This window comes from Oncorhynchus nerka, linkage group LG2, assembly GCF_034236695.1.
Source record: "Oncorhynchus nerka isolate Pitt River linkage group LG2, Oner_Uvic_2.0, whole genome shotgun sequence".
NCBI lineage: Eukaryota > Metazoa > Chordata > Actinopteri > Salmoniformes > Salmonidae > Oncorhynchus > Oncorhynchus nerka.
Genome location: NC_088397.1, coordinates 42249094 through 42274281, shown reverse-complemented (window position 1 = coordinate 42274281; position 25188 = coordinate 42249094). Strand labels below are relative to the sequence as shown.

At 43.2% G+C, this 25188-nt stretch overlaps 1 protein-coding gene across 1 annotated transcript in view; it reads left to right on the top strand.

Moving 5' to 3' along the window:
- The window catches only part of LOC115135419 (protein phosphatase 1 regulatory inhibitor subunit 16B), a 140529-nt gene that overhangs the window by 28599 nt on the left and 86742 nt on the right, over positions 1–25188 (top strand). The window contains exon 2 of the mRNA XM_029670101.2: positions 24560–24968. Coding sequence (XP_029525961.1) covers positions 24704–24968 — 265 coding nt within the window. The 5' untranslated portion in view covers positions 24560–24703. The remainder of the gene's footprint in view (positions 1–24559; positions 24969–25188) is intronic.

The following is a 25188-nucleotide window of genomic DNA, read 5'->3' as shown; positions in this document are numbered from 1 at the left end:
GATAGGTTGGAGATGTCCTCCGGAAGTTACCATACTTACTGTGTAAGTCTACGGAAGGGGGTGAGAACCATGCGCCTTCTAGGTTTTATATTGATGTCAATGTACCCAGAGGTGGACAGAAAATGGTGTCCTCCGGCTACACCATGGTTCTACCCCAGAGAGTGCTGTTGAGGCTACTGTAGACCTTCATTGCAAACAGTCTTTTTTAATCCGTTTTTGGGGACAATATATTTAGTGTGGTTTTATCTAAAAATTATAACTTTAATGTTTCACTATTTTATATTTTCTCAAATTCACTGAGTAGAATGGGCCTCCCCTTCCTCCCTGAAGAGTCTCTTCTGCTTGAGACCTTCTGAGCGTAACCCTCTCACCAGACTCATTTAGATCAGCATGAGAACAATGTTAAAAAAGACATCTCAGTAAATTAACTTGTATGATAATGACTCGCTATGGTGAAAACGAGAGGCTATTACTAATATATAGTTTAAGCTTAGATTTCTGTTTCCATAATGTTCTTCCATGCAATAACAATAATTGCATTGGGACTCAATGAAAATGCAGCCACACACGGAATGCAATTTGACTTCAATGTATTAGCTAAATAAAAATTATTTCACTCAATACAATCCATTTCAATATATATAATAAAAAATATAACCCCCCAGGTATTTAGAGTGCACACTTACTGACACTGTCCGTGCTTGCAAGCTATAATGTTGTCATGCATTGGTAACTCGAGTAAAAGTATTATGAATGATTCAGGAAAAATTAATGGAAATCTCAATGTTACTCACGGTACTGAAGTCCCTGGAACAATAATTCCAATGCTGATGCGTATTTATAATGCAGGGCAAAAAATGTTCCTGCATGCAATGGAAGAAGTCTTCAGGTCATCCCAGAACAAAGTAGCTCCCGATCTGACGAAGGCTAGTTCTTGTTGAATCGACGATGGCTAATCTTCCACATAGCAGGTAAATTCGATAGATGGATGCGTAACTAGTCTTGTAACAGGAAAGTAGGGTTAAATTCAAGTTTTAATGCTACATGCACAAGTACAGTGAAATGCTTAACTTGCATGCTCTACCCAACAGCGCAGTAACAATATCAAAATGGTATGAAACATGAGAAATAAGATGGGAAGCTATATACAGAGTCAGTTCCAATACCAAATGTACAATATGCAGGGATACTGGAGTATCTGAGGTAGATATAGGTGGGGATTAGGAGAAAGTGATCTGGATTATTAATAATAATAATAATGGGTTAACAGTATGGCAGCAAGTGGTGGTTGGATGTGTGCGTAGTTGTGAATGCCATACTGTAACATGCTACACAGCAGTGAGTGATTCACAAGGCTCTGGTCTCATTGTTGTGTGTTTTAAACAAACACCACGTGACTGGGGACTACTTTCATAATGAAAAATTATGTGACAAGTGAAATGAAGAACGCAGTCTTTTTTTTTTGTCTCCTAAAGTATTGCACAAGTTGACAGCAGGTACAGTGCATTCGGAAAGTATTCAGACCCCTTGACTTTTTCCACATTCTGTTTTGTTATAGCCTTATTTTAAAATGGATTAAATTGTTTTTCCCCCTCATCAATCTACACGCAATACCCCATGACAAAGCAAAAACGTTTATTTTTGTATTTTTTTTGTATACATAAACACACAGTTGAAGTCGGAAGTTTAGCCAAATACATTTAAACTCAGTTTTTCACAATTCCTGACATTTAATCCTGAGAAGAATTCCCTGTCTTAGGTCAGTTAGGATCACCACTTTATTTTATGAATGCGAAGTGTCAGAATAATAGCAGTGATTTATTTCAGCTTTTATTTCCTTCATCACATTCCCAGTGGGTCAGACGTTTGCATACACTCAGTATTTGGTAGCTTTGCCTTTTAAATTGTTTAACTTGGGTCAAACATTTCGGGTAGCCTTCCACAAGCTTCCCACAATAAGATGGGTGAATTTTGGCCCATTCCTCCTGACAGAGCTGGTGTAACTGAGTCAGGTTTGTAGGCCGCTTTGCTTGCACATGTTTTTCAGTTTTGCCAACAAGTTTTTTTATGGGATTGAGGTCAGGGCTTCGTGATGGCCACTCCAATACCGTGACTCTGTTGTCCTTAAGCTGTTTTGCCACAACTTTGGAAGTATGCTTGGGGTCATTGTCCAGTTGGAAGACCCATTTGCGACCAAGCTTTAACTTCCTGACTGATATCTTGACGTTGCTTCAATATATCCACATAATTCTCCTGTCTCATGATGCCATCTATTTTGTGAAGTGCACCAGTCCCTCCTGCAGCAAAGTACCCCCACAACATGATGCTGCCACCCCCATGCTTCACTGTTGGTTTGGTGTTCTTTGGCTTGCAAGCCTCCCCCTTTTTCCTCCAAACATAACGATGGTCATTTTGGCCAAGTTCTATTTTTTTGTTTCATCAGACCAGAGGGCATTTATCCAAAAAGTACGATCTTCGTCCCCATGTGCAGTTGAAAACCGTAGTCTGGCTTTTTTATGGAGGTTTTGGAGCAGTGGCTTCTTCCTTGCTGACCGAATGTCGATATAGGACTCGTTTTACAGTGGATATAGACACTTGTACCTGTTTCCTTCAGCATCTTCACAAGGTCCTTTGCTGCTGTTCTGGGATTGATTTGCACTTTTCGCTCCAAAGTACGTTCATCTCTAGGAGACAGAATGCATCTCCTTCCTGAGTGGTATGATGGCTGCGTGGTCGTGTTCGTACTTGCGTACTATTGTTTGTACAGATGAACGTGGTACCTTCAGGCGTTTAGAAATTGCTCCCAATGATGAACCAGACTTGTGGAGGTCTACAATTTCTTTTCTGAGGTCTTGGCTGATTTTATTTTTTATTTTCCTTTGATGTCAAGCAAAGAAGCACTGAGTTTGAAGGTAGGCCTTGAAATACATCCACAGGTACACCTCCAATCGACTCAAATTATGTCTATTAGTCTATCAGAAGTTTCTAAAGCCATGACATAATTTTCTGGAATTTTCCAAGCTGTTTAAAGGCACAGTCAACTTCTGACCTACTGGAATTGTGATACAGTGATTTGTAAGTGACATAATCTGTCTGTAAACAACTGTTGGAAAAATGATTTGTGTCATGCACAAAGATGTCCTAACCGATTTGCCAAAACTATAGTTTGTTAACAAGACGTTTGTGGAGTGGTTGAAAAACAAGTTTTACTGACTCCAACCTAAGTGTATGTAAACTTCCAACTTCAACTGTACATATCCCAACCAGAAGCCATGGACTACATGCAACATCCTCACTCAGCTAAAGGCTAGAGCTGCGGCTTTCAAGGAGTGGGACCCTAATCCGGATGCTTAAAAGAAATCCGTCTGCCAGACGGGAGCATGGAGAACAAACCATGACTCTGGCTGAAGTAAAAAATGATCAGACACCGCCTGGCATGTACGTCCTGGAAGGCAGGGAGCTTGCCCCCAGTGATGCGCTGGGCCGTCCGCACCTCCCTCTGTAGGTGGTACAACCAGTAAAGGATGGAGCCGCTGTGAAAGTTAGAGGCCATGCCTAATAATCACATTTGACTTGTCAGATGCACCAAATACAGCAGGTGTAGAATTTTTACAGTGGAATGCTTACTTACAAGCCTTTAACCAACAATGCAATTTTAATTTAAAAAAGTGTAAATATTGACAAAAATAAGCAAAAAAATTAATTAAGAACATTTCTTCCTCCTGATGGATGAGAGGCACTACTGTGCCTTCTTCACAACTGTGCTGGTGTGAGAGGATCATGATAAGTGCTCAGTGATTAGGACACTGAGGAACTCAACTCTTGACCCATGGTTGTGGGTGTGCACCCGCCCTTGTTTCCTGAAGTCCACGATCAGCTCCTTGGTCTTGTTAATGTTGAGGGAGAGGCTGTTGTTGTTGTCCTGGCACCATACTGTCAGGTCTCTGACTTCCTACCTGTATGCTGTTTTTGGGGATAGGGCTTTTGGAAGTCAGTTTGAAACATGGTGATTAGAGACTTGGACAAGGAGAGGTTGAAAATGTCAGTGAAAAGGCCTGCTAGCTGGCCTGCTGTGGAATACCATCTGACACTGCTGCCTGAAGAGTATTGACCCGCTTAAAAACCTCAGCCTCTGGGAGAGAGCTCACCCAATCTTCCGGATGAGCGGGGGCCCTCACTCATGGCTCTGTGTTGTTTTTATCGAAGTGTACATAAAAGGCATTGAGTTTGTCTGGTAGAGGGGCATCATTAGGTACTGTACTGTAGCCCCTGTTAAATCAAGTCTTTTTGCTAAATGCAATTTGTAATCTTTAAAGATGTGAACATTTTTAAGCTCAACAAACAAGTGTCTGTCGCCCTCTTCTCTCATGTACAGAATCACCCGTTCGAGCCCTAAACTCCCGTGCAACAGCAAACCCAGTTCATGTGATTGGCTCAACTTGTTTGATGCAATACAATTTAATATACTCGGTAGTAAAATGTAATGCTTCTAATACATGGTTTTAACAGGGTATTACACCAGTCAGAGAGAGAGAGAGAATATCAGTTTGTCTGACTGGTGTTAGGTGGTGATTTACATGAATCAGTGGGACCTGGAGAAATAGCTAGGCAGACCTGGGCAGTGGCCTGGAACATACGACCTCGGCTGGGTGGGCTAAGGGGAGTTCTACCCCTCTCAGCTGCATTAACACAGACATTGAGGAAGGGGAGGACAATCCTCCTTAGTGAATTTCATAAAAATATAGTGAAACAGTTTAATCTTAAGACTAATAGTACTAAATATATTCACATCACCAAATAGTGAATTAAAACACAGTTTTGCAATAGCCTTAAAAGCACTCTCTGTGGTAGCACCATGGTGGTTCTCGTCTCCTTCCATAGACTTATGCCCTCCAACCTATCAGAGCCCTTACAGCATGAACTGACCTATTGTCCACCCAATAAAAGGATCAGCGGATTAATCTAGTACTGAAAGCATAAGCTACAGCTATCCAGTACTGCAGTGCATAAAATGGGGTGAGTAGATCACTCAGAGACAATAGTTGAACAGTTTTGAACAAATTAGTTTCCCCAAAAAGGAAGGAGAAGTGGGAGAGAGCTGGCTAGATTTTTGATTTTTTTTCTTCACTTAGCCAGGGAATGCAGCTAGCTACTCAAACACTCGGTTCAAATGGTAAGGGATGCTATGTTAGCTAGCTGGCTATGGCAATCCAACACTGGAGCTCTTCCAAGTTGAGGTAAGTTTCTAGTTTTATAAATGTATTGCCACCGGTGTAATTGCTAAACTGCATGATTGTAGTGGGTTTACTAACGTGAAAGTTCTAGTAGCTATGTTGACTATGGCATTAGCCAATATGGCGACAACCACGTAGGTTGTGTGTAGCGGATAAAATAAAAAATGTGTGTAGCGGTTATGGTATGAAGGTTTGGCTTGGGAAGTTTTTTTTGCTTGGTCACAGACAGCTGTTGTGTTGTGCAATGAAGTCCAGAAGCAAAGGGAAAAGGTGAGAGGAGGAGAGCACATAGATATGAGAAGTAATCATGCAATGAGCAAAGTGATCATGCTCTTTGTATATGGCTGCAATTTTAAAAGTGAACCTTGTGTGCGGGTGATCAGGGGTGTATTCAAAACATTTCTTAAACGGAATCAAATGGAACGAAACGGGATAAACATACATTCTTTTGTCCAACAGAAACTCTTGTTGAAACTGTTGGACTAATGATTACACCCCAGATCAGGTATTGGCCAGAACTTGTTCTCAACTAGCCTACCTGGTTAAATAAAGGTGAAATAAAAAATAAATGAAAGGTAGAGATGGGCAATAGTGTGCAAGGAAGTATTGAAAGTGTCATTGTCTGTCACTTTGATTACAAAAAATATCTCGACCTGTGTACCTATGTTGTAAACGTTTATTTTTGTAGGCTAGTTTATAGCAACATAATGGGTATAGGGAAAATGTTTGTATCATGTAGTAGCCTACATTGAGCTAGGTCAATGGAATATGAATGCCAGTCATCAATATGCTGTAATAGAAATAAGGCCATTCTCGTATAAAAAAAAGTATTCCCTTAATAAACCGCACTGACCGCCATTGACTGAGGGCCATTGTGTGTTTTTAAAGATGTCATGTCCACAGTCTCTTGCATCTCTCACTTTCTCCCTTTCTCTTTCACTCTCTCAATTCAGTTTAATTCAATAAATGCTTATTGGCATGAATGGGTGGGCCACTGTTGAAAGAGCAATGTATGGGAAGTATTACATAAATGAACAATATGTTTGAGCAGCAATAATACTGTATATATCAATAAAAAAATTATACATGGATAATAATAACACAAAAAAAATAAACAAACCATGACAATTGGCAAACGGGACGTCCTGAGGACATTCGGCGATGTTCCCACTAGGTCCCTTAAGGGTTCCGGTGTGAAGTTATCCCACTGACCTTCTAAGAGCGTTGTGTAATGGTCCAAAGGGAACGTTCTTTGGGGGACATTTGTCTCGTTCCCAGGATGTCCTGGTGATATTCCCGAGGACATCCATGGGACGACGTCTTGCCGACTTTAGGCTGGCGTTTTGTTAAGTCCTAACAACAAATTATTTTTTGCAGTGGAGAAATTAAATGTACAAGGGCTCATGTGTATGACATGGTGGGGGATCTATGGTCTCTCTTATATTATGAAAGGCCAGTACATAATCTGCAGCCAGATCTACTGTCTCTATGTTTTCTTCTAAGAAACTACAGATTTTCTCCTCAACAGGCAGTTCACGAAATCCTGTAATTCTTTCTTTACAGTTTAAGAGACGAGTACTTTTGGTTGAGTCATTTTGAGCACTGGAGTAGGAAGTGATGCTCATTCTCTACTTCACCCGACCCACAGTCCTTACATAGTCTTTCTTCTCTGACCTTGGAGAGAAGAAATATAGCCCGTCTCTGTCTATTGCCAGACCATGGTCACCGAGTTGGTAATCCTTTTTTGAATTCTTTGATTGTTCACTAGGTTGTTGTGCTAATTTGACATCCCTATTTGCAATGAAGTTTGTAATTAAATTGAATTGGCCAATAAATTTATATATTGGATATATATTTATTTGTTAGAATTTTGTTATTTGTGGTCGAATGGTTTAATTTCTCTCTTGTGCGTGTGCTCTCTCCCTCTCGTGCACTCTCCTCTCTCTCTCTTGATTAAACGTGCCAATCGACTTCTCTATAGGCCATTGATATTGTTTGTTCTCTGTCGTTATTAGGCCTCCGGCTACCTTTTTTTAGGCTATTCAAACAACTTTTTGAGATGGAACTCTGTTAGAAAGCATGCATAAAACGATGATGGGGAGAGTTCTGACTGGACATAGTTCAGTGCTTTTGGTGGACTTCTCTGCTCTGTATGTTGTACATTCCTCTCTTGCGTTAAGGGAAAGGGGGATACCTAGTCAGTTGCACAACTGAAATGTCTTCCGCATTTAACCCAACCCCTCTGAGTCAGAGAGGTGCAGGGGGGGGGCTGCCTTAATCGAAGTCCACATCCTCGACGCCCTGGGAGCAGTTGTTGGTGGTGGTTAACTGGCTTGCTCAAGGGAAGAATGGAAGATTTTTTTTCTCCCCCCCTTGTGGCTCGGGGATTCGATCCAGCAACCTCCCAGTTACTGGCCCAACCCTCTTAACCACTAGGCTACCTGACGCTAAATGTCCGCACCGTCAACAAGGGCAGCACTTAAGTTTTGCCCCATCTCATTTTGTTACCCAATCAATTCATGCTTCATGGCGGAATGTTATTATCTCTTTTACTAAACTCGGTGGAAATTGATGTGCACCAGATTCGTTCATGTAGAAATTAACTGACCTAATTGTTTGGTCAAAGACTAAAAAGTTTACGTAACCGTTACTGAGAATGTCATTGTAGTTAAACTGGTCTGTGCTTAGCTCACTGTAGCTAAGGTTAACGACTGCTACCTTAAGAACTGGCAGAGAAGCTCATGGATGAGCAAGAACCAGATGGTAGCACAAAGCTACCACAAAATAATGAATAGCTTGGATTAATATTTGGGGTGCAAATGTCTTTTTTGTATTTTTTCTTAACTCCACTATGTGATGATAGAAACGTGTTTTTAAACCGTATCTCAGCCATGTCCCGGTGCAGCTCTCTCTCTCAGCTCTTGTGTAGTCACATCGTATTTGTTCCAATCATGGCCTCTCATCCATTTAGGTTTATTGATTTCTGTCAGGTGGAAACATGGAGAGTGAGAGTTGGAGCGGGAGGGGTCAATCTGTGTGATATAGGATGATCGGATGGCCGTCCCATGGGCTGCGTGAAAATAGGATGGCCTTGGGCCGGGCATGCGCTACTGATCTGTGTGATTCAATAAGATGGCCACACTGTTGATCTGCTGGATATGGCAGAGAGAAGGTGATTACAGGGATCCAGCCAGGGCCGTGCACAGACCTTTCAGGGAGCAGGTGCTCAAAATGGGGAAAAAAGGGCACCCGCCGGCATAATAATTCATATCTTGAAATTCATAATATACGAACTGCCTCTGTAGAGAATACAAATGTTTACGCTTAAGCCTATTCAACAACACTCGCTCATCACAAATTGTAAGCAAGCTTGTCACAGTGCTTCCTAAAGACATGATTAACATCAGAAAAAGAGAGCAAGCTGTCAGCTGATCATTGATGTTGATTGTAAATCTGATAGTTATCAATTTTTCTTTTCACCAATTTATATTCAATGCTCTTATAATAATATTAATCTTCTAACTGATGATATGAAGGCTGGCTAGTAGCTTGTGTGGATATTTTAGTATATGGTGTTCAGCTAGAGTCTAGACTAGAGGTCGCCTGGTTATGATTTTTCAACGCCGATACTGATTATTGGAGGACCAAAAAAAGTCTATACCGATTAATCAGACAATTTTTTTTTCATTTTTTAAAATTAATTAATACATTTTTGTAATAATGACAATTACAACAATACTGAATGAACACTTATTTTAACTTTAATACATCAATAAAATCAATTTAGCCTCAAATAAATAATGAAACATGTTCAATTTGGTTTAAATAATGCAAAAACAAAGTGTTGGAGAAGAAAGTAAAAGTGCAATGTAAAAAAGGTAACGTTTAAGTTCCTTGCTCAGAACATGAGAACATATGTAAGCTGGTGGTTTCTTTTAACATGAGTCTTCAATATTCCCAGGTAAGAAGTTTTAGGTTGTAGTTTTTATTAGGACTATTTCTCTCTATACCATTTGTATTTCATATACCTTTGACTATTGGATGTTCTTATAGGCACTTTACTATTGCCAGTGTAATAGTATAGCTCCCGCCCTCTCCTCGCCCCTACCTGGGCTCGAACCAGGAACACAACAACAGCCACCCTCGAAAAAAAAGCAGCGGAACAACTACTTCAAGGTCTCAGCGAGTTACATCATCGATTGAAACGCTATTAGCGTGCACCCCGCTAACTAGCTAGCCATTTCACATCGGTTACACCATCCTAATCTCGGGAGTTAATAGGCTTGAAGTCATAAACCGCTCAATGCTTGAAGCACAGGGAAGAGCTGCTGGCAAACGCAAGAAAGTGCTGTTTGAATGAATGGTTACGAGCATGCTGCTGCCTACCACCGCTCAGTCAGACTGCTCTATCAAATCATAGACTTAATTATAACATAATAACACACAGAAAGACGAGCCTTATGTCATTAATATGGTCAAATCCGGAAACTATCATCTCGAAAAAACAAAACGTTTATTCTTTCAGTGAAATACGGAACCGTTCCTTATTTTATCTAACGGGTGGCATCCATAAGTCTAAATATTCCCTGTTACATTGCACAACCTTCAATGTTATGTCATAATTACGTAAAATTCTGGCAAATTAGTTTGCAATGAGCCAGGCGGCCCAAACTGTTGCATATACCCTGCGACTCTGCGTGCAATTAATGCAAAAGAAGTGAGACAATTTCCCTAGTTTAATATTGCCTGCTAACCTGGATTTCTTTTAACTAAATATGCAGGTTTAAAAAAATATAACTGTGTATTGGTTTTAGTAAAGGCATTGATGTTTATGGTTAGGTACATTTGTGCAACGATTATGCTTTTTTTAGCAAATGCGCTTTTGTTAAGTCATCCCCCGTTTGCGAAGTTGGTCTTCATACAGTTGGCACCGAGCCAGGCAGCACAAACTGCTACATTGAAATCAAACAACACTGATTGACAATACATTTCACATGCTGTTGTGCAAATGGAATAGACAACAGGTGGAAATGATAGGCAATTAGCAAGACACCCCCAATAAAGGAGTGGTTCTGCAGGTGGTGACCACAGACAACTTCTCAGTTCCTATGCTTCCTGACTGATGTTTTGGTCACTTTTGAGTGCTGGCGGTGCTTTCACTCTAGTGGTAGCATGAGATGGAGTCTACAACCCACACAAGTGGCTCAGGTAGTGCAGCTCATCCAGGATGGCACATCTATGCGAGCTGTGGCAAGAAGGTTTGCTGTGTCTGTCAGCGTAGTGTCCAGAGCATGGAGGCGCTACCAGGAGACAGGCCAGTACATCAGGAGACGTGGAGGAGGCCGTAGGAGGGCAACAACCCAGCAGCAGGACGGCTACCTCCACCTTTGTGCAAGGAGGAGCAGGAGGAGCACTGCCAGCGCCCTGCAAAATGACCTCCAGCAGGCCACATGTGCATGTGTCTGCTCAAATGGTCAGAAACAGACTCTGAGGGCCCGACGTCCACAGGTGGGGGTTGTGCTTACAGCCCAACACCGTGTAGGACGTTTGGCAATTGCCAGAGAACACCAAGATTGGCAAATTCGCCACTGGTACCCTGTGCTCTTCACAGATGAAAGCAGGTTCACACTGAGCACATGTGACAGTCTGGAGACGCTGTGGAGAATGTTCTGCTGCCTGCAACATCCTCCAGGATGACCGGTTTGGCGGTGGGTCAGTCATGGTGTGGGGTGGCATTTCTTTGGGGGGCCGCGCAGCCCTCCATGTGCTCGTCAGAGGTAGCCTGACTGCCATTAGGTACCGAGATGAGACCCTCAGACCCCTTGTGAGACCATATGCTGGTGCGGTTGGGCCTGGGTTCCTCCTAATGCAAGACAATGCTAGACCTCATGTGGCTGGAGTGTGTCAGCAGTTGCTGCAAGAGGAAGGCATTGATGCTATGAACTGGCCCGGCGTTCCCCAGACCTGAATCCAATTGAGCACATCTGGGACATCATGTCTCGCTCCATCCACCAACGCCACGTTGCACCACAGACTGTCCAGGAGTTGGCGGATGCTTTAGTCCAGATCTGGGAGGAGATCCCTCAGGAGACCATCCGCCACCTCATCAGGAGCATACCCAGGCGTTGTAGGAAGGTCATACAGGCACGTGGAGGCCACACACACTACTGAGCCTCATTTTGACTTGTTTTAAGGACATTACATCAAAGTTGGATCAGCCTGTAGTGTGGTTTTCCACTTTAATTTTGAATGTGACTCCAAATCCAGACCTCCATGGGCTGATAAATTTGATTTCCATTGGTCATTTTTGTGATTTTGTTGTCAGCACATTCAACTATGTAAAGCAAAAAGTATTTAATAAGAATATTTCATTCATTCAGATCTAGGATGTGTTATTTTAGTGTCCCCTTTCATTTTTTGAGCGGTGTATATTCTTGTGTTTTGATTTTAAGAAAGGCGTTGATGTTTATGGTTAGGTACACATTGGTGCAACGACAGTGCTTTTTTCACTAGTGTGCTTGTTAAATAATCGTCTGAAGTAGGCTATGATTCGATGATAAATTAACAGGCACCGTATCGATTAAATGCAACGCAGGACAAGCTAGATAAATTAGTAATATCATCAACCATGTGTAGTTAACTACTGATTATGTTAAGACTGTTTTTTTATAAGATCCGTTTAATGCTAGCTAGCACCTTACCGTGGCTCCTTGCTGCACTCGCATAACAGGTAGTCAGCCTGCCACGCAGTCTCCTCGTGGAGTGTAATATAATCGGCCATGATCGGTGTCCAAAAATGCCGATTACCGATTGTTATGAAAACTTGAAATCGTCCCTAATTAATCGGCCATTCCGATTAATCAGTCGACCTCTAGACTACCTGTGTTAATGCAGTTGGGTCAGATCGTTTTAGATCCAACCTCTCCTCTCTGCTGCCCGTATTAGCGAACCAGACAGAATACTGATGATGTTCAAGTGACCCAGTGGCGCAGCAGTCTAAAGGCACTGCATCACAGTGCTAGAACCGTCACTACAGACCCGGGTTTGAACACGGGTATCACAACCGGCCGTGATCAAGATTCCCATAGGGCGGCGCACAATTGGCCCAGCGTAGACCGGGTTAGGGGAGGCCGTCATTGTAAATAAGAATTAGTTCTTAACCTTAATTTAAATAGGCAAGTCTGTTAACCTCTTGAGACTCTAGGGGCAGTATTTCATTATTGGATAAAGAAAATGTGCCCGTTTTAAGCGCAATATTTTGTCACGAAAAGATGCTCGACTATGCATATAATTGGCAGCTTTGGAAAGAAAACACTCTGACGTTTCCAAAACCGCAAAGATATTATCTGTGAGTGCCACAGAACTCATGCTACAGGCGAAACCAAGATGAAACCTCAAACAGGAAATGAGCAGAATTTTTGAGGCTCTGTTTTCCATTGTCTCCTTATATGGCTGTGAATGTGCCATGAACGAGCCTAAGCTTTCTGCCGTTTGTCCAAGGTGTCTGCAGCATTGTGACGTATTTGTAGGCATATCATTGGAAGATTGGCCATAAGAGACTACATTTGCCAGGGGTCCGCCCGGTGTCCTTTGTCTAAATTGGTGCGTAATCTTCAACTGGAGGCATTTTCCATTGAGATTCAGAGGAGAACGCACACTTCCACGAACGATATATCATCGAAGAGATATGTGAAAAACACGTTGAGGATTGATTCTAAACAACGTTTACCATGTTTCAGTCGATATTATGGAGTTAATTTGGAAAAAAGTTCTGCGTTTTGATAACTGATTTTTTTTTTATAGCTGAGCACCATATACTATATATATATATAAAGTTATGCTGCTGTGGCAGTAGTGTTGATATTTAAACTAGGTAGCTTGCTTTATACACATGACCGGTGATCACATCTCAAGCAATGCATGTTTGGATACTAGGCACTTGCCATCTCCGTTCTTGGCATCCAGGGGAAAAAAGCCCCAACCAGGCTTAAGAGTTCTGTACAGATCAACGGACGAGGTAGGGGTGGGGGGTGGCAAACTTGTTGTCAGGCCGACTTGGGGGCAATGGGTTCAGATCAACGGCAAAAACTGTATACAAAAAAACGAGAGCTGTTTTTATTTTTTTTGAGCAATGGTATATAAACTCAGCAAAAAAAGAAACAGAAACCTGTCTTTCAAATATAATTTGTAAAAATACAAACTACTACAGGGTTTAAACTCTTTTTCCAATGCTTGTTCAATGAACCATAAACAATTATTAAACATGCAGCTGTGGAACGGTCGTTAAAACCTCTTAGGGATCCCTTATATCCAATTCCCAACCGAATCCCATTAACGGGATTGATTTGACAACATCCAGTGAAATTGCAGTGCGCCAAATTCAAAAACAGATACTTATAATAAAAATTCACAAAACATACATTTGTAATACATCAATAATTCTTAACTTCTTGTTAATCCAGCCGCTGTGTCAGATTTAACGATATAATTCATGCCTTACCTTTGAAGATATTCTTCTGTTGGTACTCCAAAATGTCCCAGAAACATGACAAATGGTCCCTTTGTTCGATAAATTCCTTCTTTATATCTCCAAAATGTCAATTTGTTTGGCGCATTTGATTTAGAAATACACCGGTTCCAACTCGCCCAACATGACTACAAAGTATCTAATAAATTACCTGTAAACTTGGTCCAAACATTTCAAACAACATTCCTAATCCAACTTTAGGTACCCTAAAACATAAATAATAGATACAATTTAAGACTGGATATACTGTGTTCAATACCGGATGAAAACAAAGTGAAGCGCGTTCCAGGTCGCACGCACCAAAAGACTTGAGTCCATCTGAGTGACACATGGAAAGAACAGGACTACTTCTACATTTCTCAAAAGAAAAACATCAACCAATTTCTAGACTGTTGACGTCTAGTGGAAGCCATAGGAACTGCAAGCAGATTCCTATTAAAAAGGGCTTACCATAGAAAACTAATAAACACATTGACCTCGATTTTTTTCCCCCTGGATGGATTGTGCTCGGGGTTTCGCGTGCCAAATAAGTTATGTTATACTCACAGACATTATTCATACAGTTTTAGAAACTTCAGAGTGTTTTCTATCCAAATCGACTAATGATATGCATATCCGAGCTTCTGGGCCTGAGTATCAGGCAGTTTACTTTGGGCACGCTTTTCATCCGAATGTGAAAATACTGCCCCCTAGCCCAAAGAGGTTTTAAGACACGAACAGCTAACAGACGGTAGGCAATTAAGGTCACAGTTATGAAAACTTAGGACACTAAAGAGGCCTTTCTACTGTCTCTGAAAAACACCAAAAGAAAGGTGCCCAGGGTCCCTGCTTCTCTGCGTGAACGTGCCTTAGGCATGCAGAGTGCAGATGTGGTCAGAGCAATCAATTGCAATGTCCGTACTGTGAGATGCCTAAGACAGCGCTACAGGGAGACAGGACAGAGAGCTGATCGTCCTCGCAGTGGCAGACCATGTGTAGCACCAGCACAGGATCGGTACATCCGAACATCACACCTGCGGGACAGGTATAGGATGGCAACAACAACTGCCCGAGTTACACAGGAACGCACAATCCCTCCATCAGTGCTCAGACTGTCCGCAATAGGCTGACAGAGGCTGGACTGAGGGCTTGTAGGCCTGTTGTAAGGCAGGTCCTCACCAGACATCACCGGCAACAGCGTCGCATATTGGAACAAACCCACCGTCGCTGGCCCAGACAGGACTGGCAAAAAGTGCTCTTCACTGACAAGTCACGGTTTTGTCTCACCAGGGATGATGGTCAGATTCGTGTTTATCGTCTAAAGAATGAGCGTTACAACGAGGCCTGTACTCTGGAGCAGGATTGATTTGGAGGTGGGGGTCCATGTTCTGGGGTGGTGTGTCAGCATCATTGGACTGAGCTTGTTGTCATTGCAAGCAATCTCAATGCTGTGCGTTACAGGGAAGACATCCTCATCCCCCATGTGGTACCCTTCCTGCAGGCTCATCCTGACATGACCCTCCAGCAGACAATGCCACCAGCCATACTACTCATTCAGTGTGTGATTTCCTACAAAACAGTTATGTCAGTGTTCTGCCATGGCCAGCGAAGAGCCCGGATCTCAATCGAGCACGTCTGAGACCTGTTGGATCTCAGGGTGAGGGCTAGGGCTATTCCCCCAAGAAATGTCTGGGAACTTGCATGTGCCTTGGTGGAAGAGTGGAGTAACATCTCACAGCAAGAACTGGGAAATCTGGTGCAGTCCATGAGGAGGAGATGCACTGCAGTACTTAATGCAGTTGGTGGCTACACAAGATGCTGACTGTTACTTTTGTTCAGGGACACATTATTCTATTTCTGTTAGTCACTTCTGTGGAACTTGTTCAATTTAGGTCTCCGTTATTGAGTCTTATGTTCATGCATGTATATACACATGTTAATTTTCCTGAAAATAAACGCAGTTGACATTGAGAAGAAGTTTCTTTTTTGCTGAGTTTACCATCACTCAAAAGGGCACATGGTGAGTGGGAAGGCAAAGATCTAGTGCTTTGGAGCAGCCGTCACCTTTTGGTAACATGATACCCTCTCCAGTCTGTGTTTCCTAGACTTCCATTCACAAGGTGGGCGATAGCAGCTTTCTTTTGTTTTCTCACTTGTGGTGAAAGCAAGGAAGAGTCACCGCCATCTCCCCTTGCGAGTAGTAGCTAGCTGGCTTTAGTCTGGCTAAAGACATAGCAAGCTAGCACTCCTTTTTAGGTTCCCACATCTGCGTGTGCAATAATCAGATTTATACTTACGTATAATATGCCCTGGCAAATATTCTTATACTTGCCTATGCAGCCTGTAGCATTATCTCAATTTGATATGCTACTTCCATGCATTTGCTCCCATACCAGCTAAAAATAGAATGTCGTCATATCACTGAGGAAAAACACCTTTACCTTTTTCACGTAGTTAATGGGGATTCTAAGGCTACAATGTTTGGTTTAATGTTTAAATAGTCGCTGAGATTATATTTGGTTATGAATGCAGAAATGGTACTTTGATGCATAGCCTATGTATATCGGATCAAGGAACCAAGCAGCGCAGCTTCATTGCCCACACAACACTGCCCCCACGGCGTCCCAGTGAACTCTCCAGTTCAGTCATGGATTTGGCGCTGCGCAAAAATCTGTTGCGAGCGACGTAGACGTCTGTCGACCGCATAACAGCGATATTAGAGAGGAGGACAGACGGCAGGTATTTGAACCACTACATGTGCTGCTCGGTACAGTAGGAGTGGACTTGAACTAGCCTAGCAGTGGTGATCAGTAAGAGTGGACCACAATGACACTGCAGGACAAAAAAAAACTGGCAGTGTGTCCAGATAGCTCAGTTTGTAATATTTTGACAATATTTGAAAGCATCTCTCATTTGAATATCTGACATACATGAGATGAAACAGATTCATTAAATAATCTGCTTTTCTTGTGAGCCGATTCTGGTAACGCTGAAATCTGCTGCCTTATTGAGCTTATCATATCACATTTTATTTGTCACATACACATGGTTATCCGATCTGTTCTGGCTTTAAATCTGTGATTGATTTGGACCGTCCTGATCAATGACCGGGTAAGCCCAAACGGTCCTCTGTTTGAGATCAGAATTCTGGGTTAAAAGTGTAAAACTCTCTCCGGAACCATTTCTCTGATGTTTGTAGAATGTGCACACACTATCACTGTCTAGTTTGATATAGGGCAAGGAGAAACAGAAGGGTGTATGACTGGCAGCAGCAGTTAAAGTACAGCAGGTGTGGTGTGTGTGTGTGTGAATCACTGTAGGTAATGTGATTACTCTCCCTGTGATTTGATCAGAGGCAGGCCCTCATCCCCTGTGTTGACGCTATTTAGCTTTCAGACTGAGCAGAACAAACAGTGGACATTTTCTTATTTGTCACACATCATGAGAGACGCTAATTCACTTTACTGCCCGCTTCGCCTGCTAATACCTCCAGCCAACTTTACAAGACATGTTTCAGGCCTTGTTAACATCCTTAAGAGGAAACTCACAGCTGTGTGTGTGTGTGTGTGTGTGTGTGTGTGTGTGTGTGTGTGTGTGTGTGTGTGTGTGTGTGTGTGTTAGTTAGTTACTGCATTATGCATCAACATGATTTTCCCCTGTGGTAGAACAGTTAACCACTTGAGGGGAAATCTGTTGAACAGCCCAGTTGAGAACACACACACACACACACACACTGCTGTGTCTTACTATACTTGTGAGGACTTTTTGGGGACCAATAATTGATTTTCATTAAAAATCCCATTTTCCCTAACCTTAACTCCTAACCCCAAAATAACATTTTTTTTTTTTTTTTTTTACAAGTCTCTGAATTTGAGTTGGTTTACTATTCTTGTGAGGACTTCTGGTACTCACAAGTATAGGAAACCGTGTCCACACACACCCCAGTAGTCTCCTGAGCCATATCCATTGGGACTTTCTTCTGTGCCTTAAAATATAGAAATCTAGCACAGATTAAACTGCATCAGTGCGTTTCTATTTCCCAGTTTGGCGTCTTGGTTAAATCACTGTGCTGTAAAATGAATGCCTTCTGTTCCGTTTCTCCCTCATCACTTACAGAAGAACTGTGACTGTGTTTTAAAGGTTGGCACAAAGACAACATCACCACTTGATTTCAGGCTTTATCATTTGATGGTTATTGAAAAGTGATTGACAAGCCAAGACATGGAACCATGTCTGACTGTTTTGTGTTCTATTATCTTCCAAAATGGTTGGTATCCCTTATCTCCACCGACCTCTATCTGGCAAAGCACAGTCGTCGGATTTGAGAAAGGATGGTTGGAGGAATTACACTTGCCTGCTTTTAGAGAGTGCGCGCATACACTATTCTTTCTCTTTCTGAAGTTTGTTGCCACTGACCTTGCACACTCAAGATGACAGTCGAGAAGAATTGGGTTACAGCCGTCTTCCTGTCCGTGTTGTGAGAGAGCTAGGTTGGTTGCACGGGTTTCAGCCGCAGAAGGGTTCTGTGCAGTAGCGGCTTGAACGGGGGTTGTTTTCTAGATGGAAACTCCTGTGGAAAATATAGGCCTCTTAATATACAGATTTGTGTTTGGCCTCTATGAGAGATGATACTAACTAGATGAATCCCCAATGGGAAACTGATGCTCATATTGATCATAAACCATGTGTGGTACAGCAGGGTCAAGTATAGCCAGCATGAGGAATGGTTGCTAGGGGAATGACCTCCAGCTGAGCACTGTTCCTTAAGAGGGTATGGCAGCACTCAAATTGCCTAAAGACTTCAAGGGGAGAGTGTTTTGGAAAGTGCATGTCACGTGAGGTATAGTACGAGTACGACCGAAATGATTTGGAGCTTTTAAGCTTTTGACGAGTCCTGTCGACTTCATGCTTCTGTTTTCAACGTTTTAAAGTCTGACCCTGTAGAGGTCTGAAAGAGCCAGAATTGAATTGGCTTTTTTCTTCATTAAAGCCTCCTTGTTTGCACCACGCTCCTGTGCCTTGTGCCTTTTACCTTTTTGAGTCATTGCTTATGCCCGACCACTGTCACACCATGGCTAGTTAGAGGATGTCCAAGTCCGTGCCTCGGTATGATTTCCCATACAGATATTGTATAGCCTTTTTGAGGATACGTAGTCTATCCGATGATGCCGTTTTGACCATGTGTGCCATTTTATATTACAGCAGCCAGTCTCTCATGACAGACTGTTAATCGAGTATTCGTGGCCAGTGCATGCAAGATCGGGTTCTGAGTTGAATTGACAGTCACAACCATCCCCCTGACTGATAGTGTGTTGTGGGTGAACAGTCAGTCAGTGAGGGAGTGAGACATACTGTGGATGAGTATGGTTCAGGTCAGGATGTGGTTACTGGAGTCGAATGAATGTTCTGAGGCTGACATCTGACAGTCGTCTGGTTTCAACGGCACACCAGAGAAATTAACAACGGCCAGGGTATGATTTTGCTCACAAATGGAAAGTTCAGACAAAATTGCATCGAGCAGAGGAAATAATAAGTAAACAAATTTCCCCATCTTTTGATGTATTGAGGCATCTATTCTCTGTTATGCGCCAGTTGCTATAGTTAGACACATCATATATTGGTTTGTTGTTGAGCTTGCAGCAGCCGGAAGTCTGAGGCTGGTTATTAGTAAGTCTACTTATCACAGAGCTGGTTACTACAAAACCAAAGGGCTTCTGGGCATTTCCATCAAAAAGGACCCATGAGTACCAACATGTTAAGTTCATAGGAGCATATCAAATTGGGTGTCAAATGAAAGCTAAGAGTTTATACTTTTGGGAATTGAAGGCATAGATCTATATTTTTCCACCATTCTCCATCTTAAAAATTAGGCATAAGTAAAGGCTTTGCTTTCTAGAGAAACCGATGGAAAATAGGTATTTTAGAAAATATATTTACCAGAAAGTCTTAAGGTATCAGAAATGCATCGAAACACAATGTCGACGTAAAGACCCCGTCCAACGAATGTCAACACTTATATTTAGTTTGAGAAATGATTTGCCTTCTGTATGTTTAAAAACATTGCCTTGTAATTACGTTACTAAAAACCCACAAGTCTTCAATATATTTTCAAATTTCTCCCCCATGTGAGGAGGAAGGATAATGCAAGTTCACAGACGTAACAAGAAAAGGTAGACATCAATTAATTATAGGGATTTTTACTGATATCAATTTTGTTTATGAAATTAAAACTTGTAATTCCATTACCTAAAGTAACAAAAAATCTGAGATGGAATTACTGCAGCTGAATTGGGCTGCAATGGGAAATCATAGTCACAAACCACAGTTGGGCCACCTGCTACTGTCCTCACTTCCACTGGCATATAACTGTTTTTTTTCTCAGTTGTCTGGTGGTCAAACCAAGAGTGTTAAAACAGTGAGTCTGGATAACCCCTCCTCCTCTCTCACCCTCTCTCCAGTTAATGTCCCCTAGCCCAACTCTTACTGACACGTACCCATGAGCCTCTTCACTTTCTATTTACTTTAACCCGCATCCTCACCCACTGAGCACCGGATGTCCATAGATGTTGAAAAGTATTTGAAACTTGACCTTAACGTCTACAGACGGACCCAACTGGACCAAATCTCAAAGCTATCATAGACGTATGTTTCAATAACGTGGTATATTGTACTGAACTATACTCTAACCTACTCTGCTGTATTGTACTGTACTCAACTGTGTTGCACTGTGATTACCAGACTTGTGAAACATGAGGAGAATGACATTCATATCCAGAATTATGCATTTCTCTGTAGTACAGATCAGGGACCCATGATGTCATTTTGTTACCGGGTGTAAATTCACTTTACATACATACTGTAATTCAATATCCAAAATAGATCTTTTCAAACTCAAGATGCCATGTCATAGCTGACACCCCATTCTTTCTTTAGATATTTAAGAGTTTTTGGAAAACGTGGTCGAGTAAAAACCTGACGAAGATTTTATTTGCATTTTTTCTGGATATTTTGTTTTGGTACTGTTTTAAATACAGTAAGAAGGAATTGTTGATTTTGAATGTTTGAACACTAGTAGTGTTTCACCAACTACTTTGCAGACAGAGTTCAGTGTGTCAAATCGGGGGGCATGTTGTCCGGTCCTCTGGCAGTCTCTATGGGGGTGCCACAGGGTTAAATTCTCAGGCCGACTCTTTTCTCTGTATATATCAATGATGTTGCTCTTGCTGCGGGTGATTCCCTGATCCACCTCTACGCAGACGACACCATTCTGTATACTTCTGGCCCTTCCTTGGACACTGTGCTATCTAACCTATTTCCGAGCGGAAATGGAGGAAAACTCGCCTCCCTGCGGACCTGGCATCCTTTCACTCCCTCCTCTCTACATTTTCCTCTTCTGTCTCTGCTGCTAAAGCCACTTTCTACCACTCTAAATTCCAAGCATCTGCCTCTAACCCTAGGAAGCTCTTTGCCACCTTCTCCTCCCTCCTGAATCCTCCTCCCCCTCCCCCCCCTCCTCCCTCTCTGCAGATGACTTCGTCAACCATTTTGAAAAGAAGGTCGACGACAACGACACCGCTGGTTCTGCTCACACTGCCCTACCCTGTGCTCTGACCTCTTTCTCCCCTCTCTCTCCAGATGAAATCTCGCGTCTTGTGACGGCCGGCCGCCCAACAACCTGCCCGCTTGACCCTATTCCCTCCTCTCTTCTCCAGACCATTTCCGGAGACCTTCTCCCTTACCTCACCTCGCTCATCAACTCATCCCTGACCGCTGGCTACGTCCCTTCCGTCTTCAAGAGAGCGAGAGTTGCACCCCTTCTGAAAAAACCTACACTCGATCCCTCCGATGTCAACAACTACAGACCAGTATCCCTTCTTTCTTTTCTCTCCAAAACTCTTGAACGTGCCGTCCTTGGCCAGCTCTCCCGCTATCTCTCTCAGAATGACCTTCTTGATCCAAATCAGTCAGGTTTCAAGACTAGTCATTCAACTGAGACTGCTCTTCTCTGTATCACGGAGGCCCTCCGCACTGCTAAAGCTAACTCTCTCTCCTCTGCTCTCATCCTTCTAGACCTATCGGCTGCCTTCGATACTGTGAACCATCAGATCCTCCTCTCCACCCTCTCCGAGTTGGGCATCTCCGGCGCGGCCCACGCTTGGATTGCGTCCTACCTGACAGGTCGCTCCTACCAGGTGGCGTGGCGAGAATCCGTCTCCTCACCACGCTCTCACCACTGGCGTCCCCCAGGGCTCTGTTCTAGGCCCTCTCCTATTCTCGCTATACACCAAGTCACTTGGCTCTGTCATAACCTCACATGGTCTCTCCTATCATTGCTATGCAGACGACACACAATTAATCTTCTCCTTTCCCCTTCTGATGACCAGGTGGCGAAACGCATCTCTGCATGTCTGGCAGACATATCAGTGTGGATGACGGATCACCACCTCAAGCTGAACCTCGGCAAGACGGAGCTGCTCTTCCTCCCGGGAAGGACTGCCCATTCCATGATCTCGCCATCACGGTTGACAACTCCATTGTGTCCTCCTCCCAGAGCGCTAAGAACCTTGGCGTGATCCTGGACAACACCCTGTCGTTCTCAACTAACATCAAGGCGGTGGCCCGTTCTTGTAGGTTCATGCTCTACAACATCCGCAGAGTACGACCCTGCCTCACACAGGAAGCAGCGCAGGTCCTAATCCAGGCACTTGTCATCTCCCGTCTGGATTACTGCAACTCGCTGTTGGCTGGGCTCCCTGCCTGTGCCATTAAACCCCTACAACTCATCCAGAACGCCGCAGCCCGTCTGGTGTTCAACCTTCCCAAGTTCTCTCACGTCACCCCGCTCCTCCGCTCTCTCCACTGGCTTCCAGTTGAAGCTCGCATCCGCTACAAGACCATGGTGCTTGCCTACGGAGCTGTGAGGGGAACGGCACCTCAGTACCTCCAGGCTCTGATCAGGCCCTACACCCAAACAAGGGCACTGCGTTCATCCACCTCTGGCCTGCTCGCCTCCCTACCACTGAGGAAGTACAGTTTGTAAGTCGCTCTGGATAAGAGCGTCTGCTAAATGACTTAAATGTAAATGTAATGTAAATGTAACCTCCAAATGAGCTTCAATGCCATACAACACTACTTGCGTGGCCTCCAACTGCTCTTAAACGCTAGTAAAACCAAATGCATGCTTTTCAACCGTTCGCTGCCTGCACCCGCACGCCTGACCAGCATCACCACCCTGGATGGTTCCGACCTAGAATATGTGGACATCTATAAGTACCTAGGTGTCTGGCTAGACTGTAAACTCTCCTTCCAGACTCATATCAAACATCTCCAATCCAAAATCAAATCTAGAATCGGCTTTCTATTTCGCAACAAGGCCTCCTTCACTCACGCCGCCAAACTTACCCTAGTAAAACTGACTATCCTACCGATCCTCGACTTCGGCGATGTCATCTACAAAATGGCTTCCCATACTCTACTCAGCAAACTGGATGCAGTTTGTCACAGTTCCACCTGCTTTGTTACTAAAGCACCTTATAGCACCCACCACTGCGACCTGTATGCTCTAGTCGGCTGGCCCTCGCTACATATTCGTCGCCAGACCCACTGGCTCCAGGTCATCTACAAGTCCATGCTAGGTAAAGCTCCGCCTTATCTCAGTTCACTGGTCACGATGGAAACGCCCACCCGTAGCACACGCTCCAGCAGGTCTATCTCATTGATCATCTGTAAAGCCAGCACCTCATTTGGCCGCCTTTCCTTCCAGTTCTCTGCTGCCTGTGACTGGAATGAATTGCAAAAATCGTTGGAGACTTATCTCCCTCACCAACTTTAAACATCTGCTATCTGAGCAGCTAACCAATCGCTGCAGCTGTACATAGTCCATCGGTAAATAGCCCACCCAATTTACCTACCTCATCCCCATACTGTATTTATTTACTTTTCTGCTATTTTGCACACCAGTATCTCTACCTGCACATGACCATCTGATCATTTATCACTCCAGTGTTAATTTACTAAATTGTAATTATTCGCCTACCTCCTCATGCCTTTTGCACACAATGTATATAGACTCTCTTTTTATAAAAAATAAATAAATAAAAATTATACTGTGTTATTGACTTGTTTATTGTTTACTCCATGTGTAGCTCTGTGTTGCTGTCTGTTCACACTGCTTTGCTTTATCTTGGCCAGGTCGCAGTTGTAAATGAGAACTTGTTCTCAACTAGCCTACCTGGTTAAATAAAGGTGAAATAAAAAATAAAAAAATAATGTAAGTAGTGTCTATTTTTGTACCCATTAACTAGTGTTGTTGACTGCCTGTCTTGGGACTGGGACAGTAGAGAGTGAGGTGTATACTCTCTAGTGAGGTGTATACTCTCTCTAGTGAGGTGTATACTCTCTCTAGTGAGGTGTGCACTCTCTCTAGTGAGGTGTGTACTCTCTCTAGTGAGATGTGTACTCTCTCTAGTGAGGTGTGTACTCTCTCTAGTGAGGTGTGTACTCTCTCTAGTGAGGTGGGTACTCTCTCTAGTGAGGTGGGTACTCTCTCTAGTGAGGTGGGTACTGTCTAGTGAGTGTGCACTACAGTATGATGTAACAGACTACCGTTGAGAGAAGGACGCTCAAATCAAAGGAAACAATATAAGTCGGGCATTAAACCTGCTGAAACAACAAGGAATCGAGAAGTATTTGTGGCATTTACTACTGTATACTGTTAAAAGTATTTTCTTAGTCTCTTAGTTCCAAGTTCATGGGTTACGGAGTTCAAGAAAGCGTTCTCTTTTGTACTAATGTCATCAATCTCTCTCTGTCTCCCCAGCGGGTGGTCTAGTCACAACTGTCCTGGTGGTGAGGATGATGATGATGGGAGTTGGCTACTACAGCCGAAGGTGCAGCCCCCCACGCTAGTACCAGTCTACAACCCCTGGTCCCCCTTTGAGCCCTGGTCCCACCTGTCCCCACCATGGCCAACCACCTGGAGCTTCTGAATGAACTGCAGCAGTTGGATAAGGTGCCTAGCCTGGAGCGACTAAGGGCTGCCCAGAAGCGCCGCACGCAGCAGCTGAAGAGATGGGCAGTCTATGAGAAGGAGATGCAGAACAAGAAGCGCAAGGCGGACAAGAGGAGGAACACCAATCATGCCGCAGCCATGGAGGCCAAACAACATGTATCGTTTGCAGCTAATGTGGCGCTATTAGAGGCCTCGGCACGGAACGACCCTGACGAAGGTAGGAGGAAAGGACACACACACACATACAGATCATTTCACCATCAGAGCACCCTAAACAGTACTGAAAAAGACAGGGTCAATGAGAAACCATTTAATGTTTCCTGAAGGGGTGATGTAGTAAAAAGCAGTATTAGTATTATATTGTATTTTTCTCTCTACAGTAACTCTAAAAAGTGCATATTCCACTCCAACCAAATCATACCAGGCTCTATCATTAG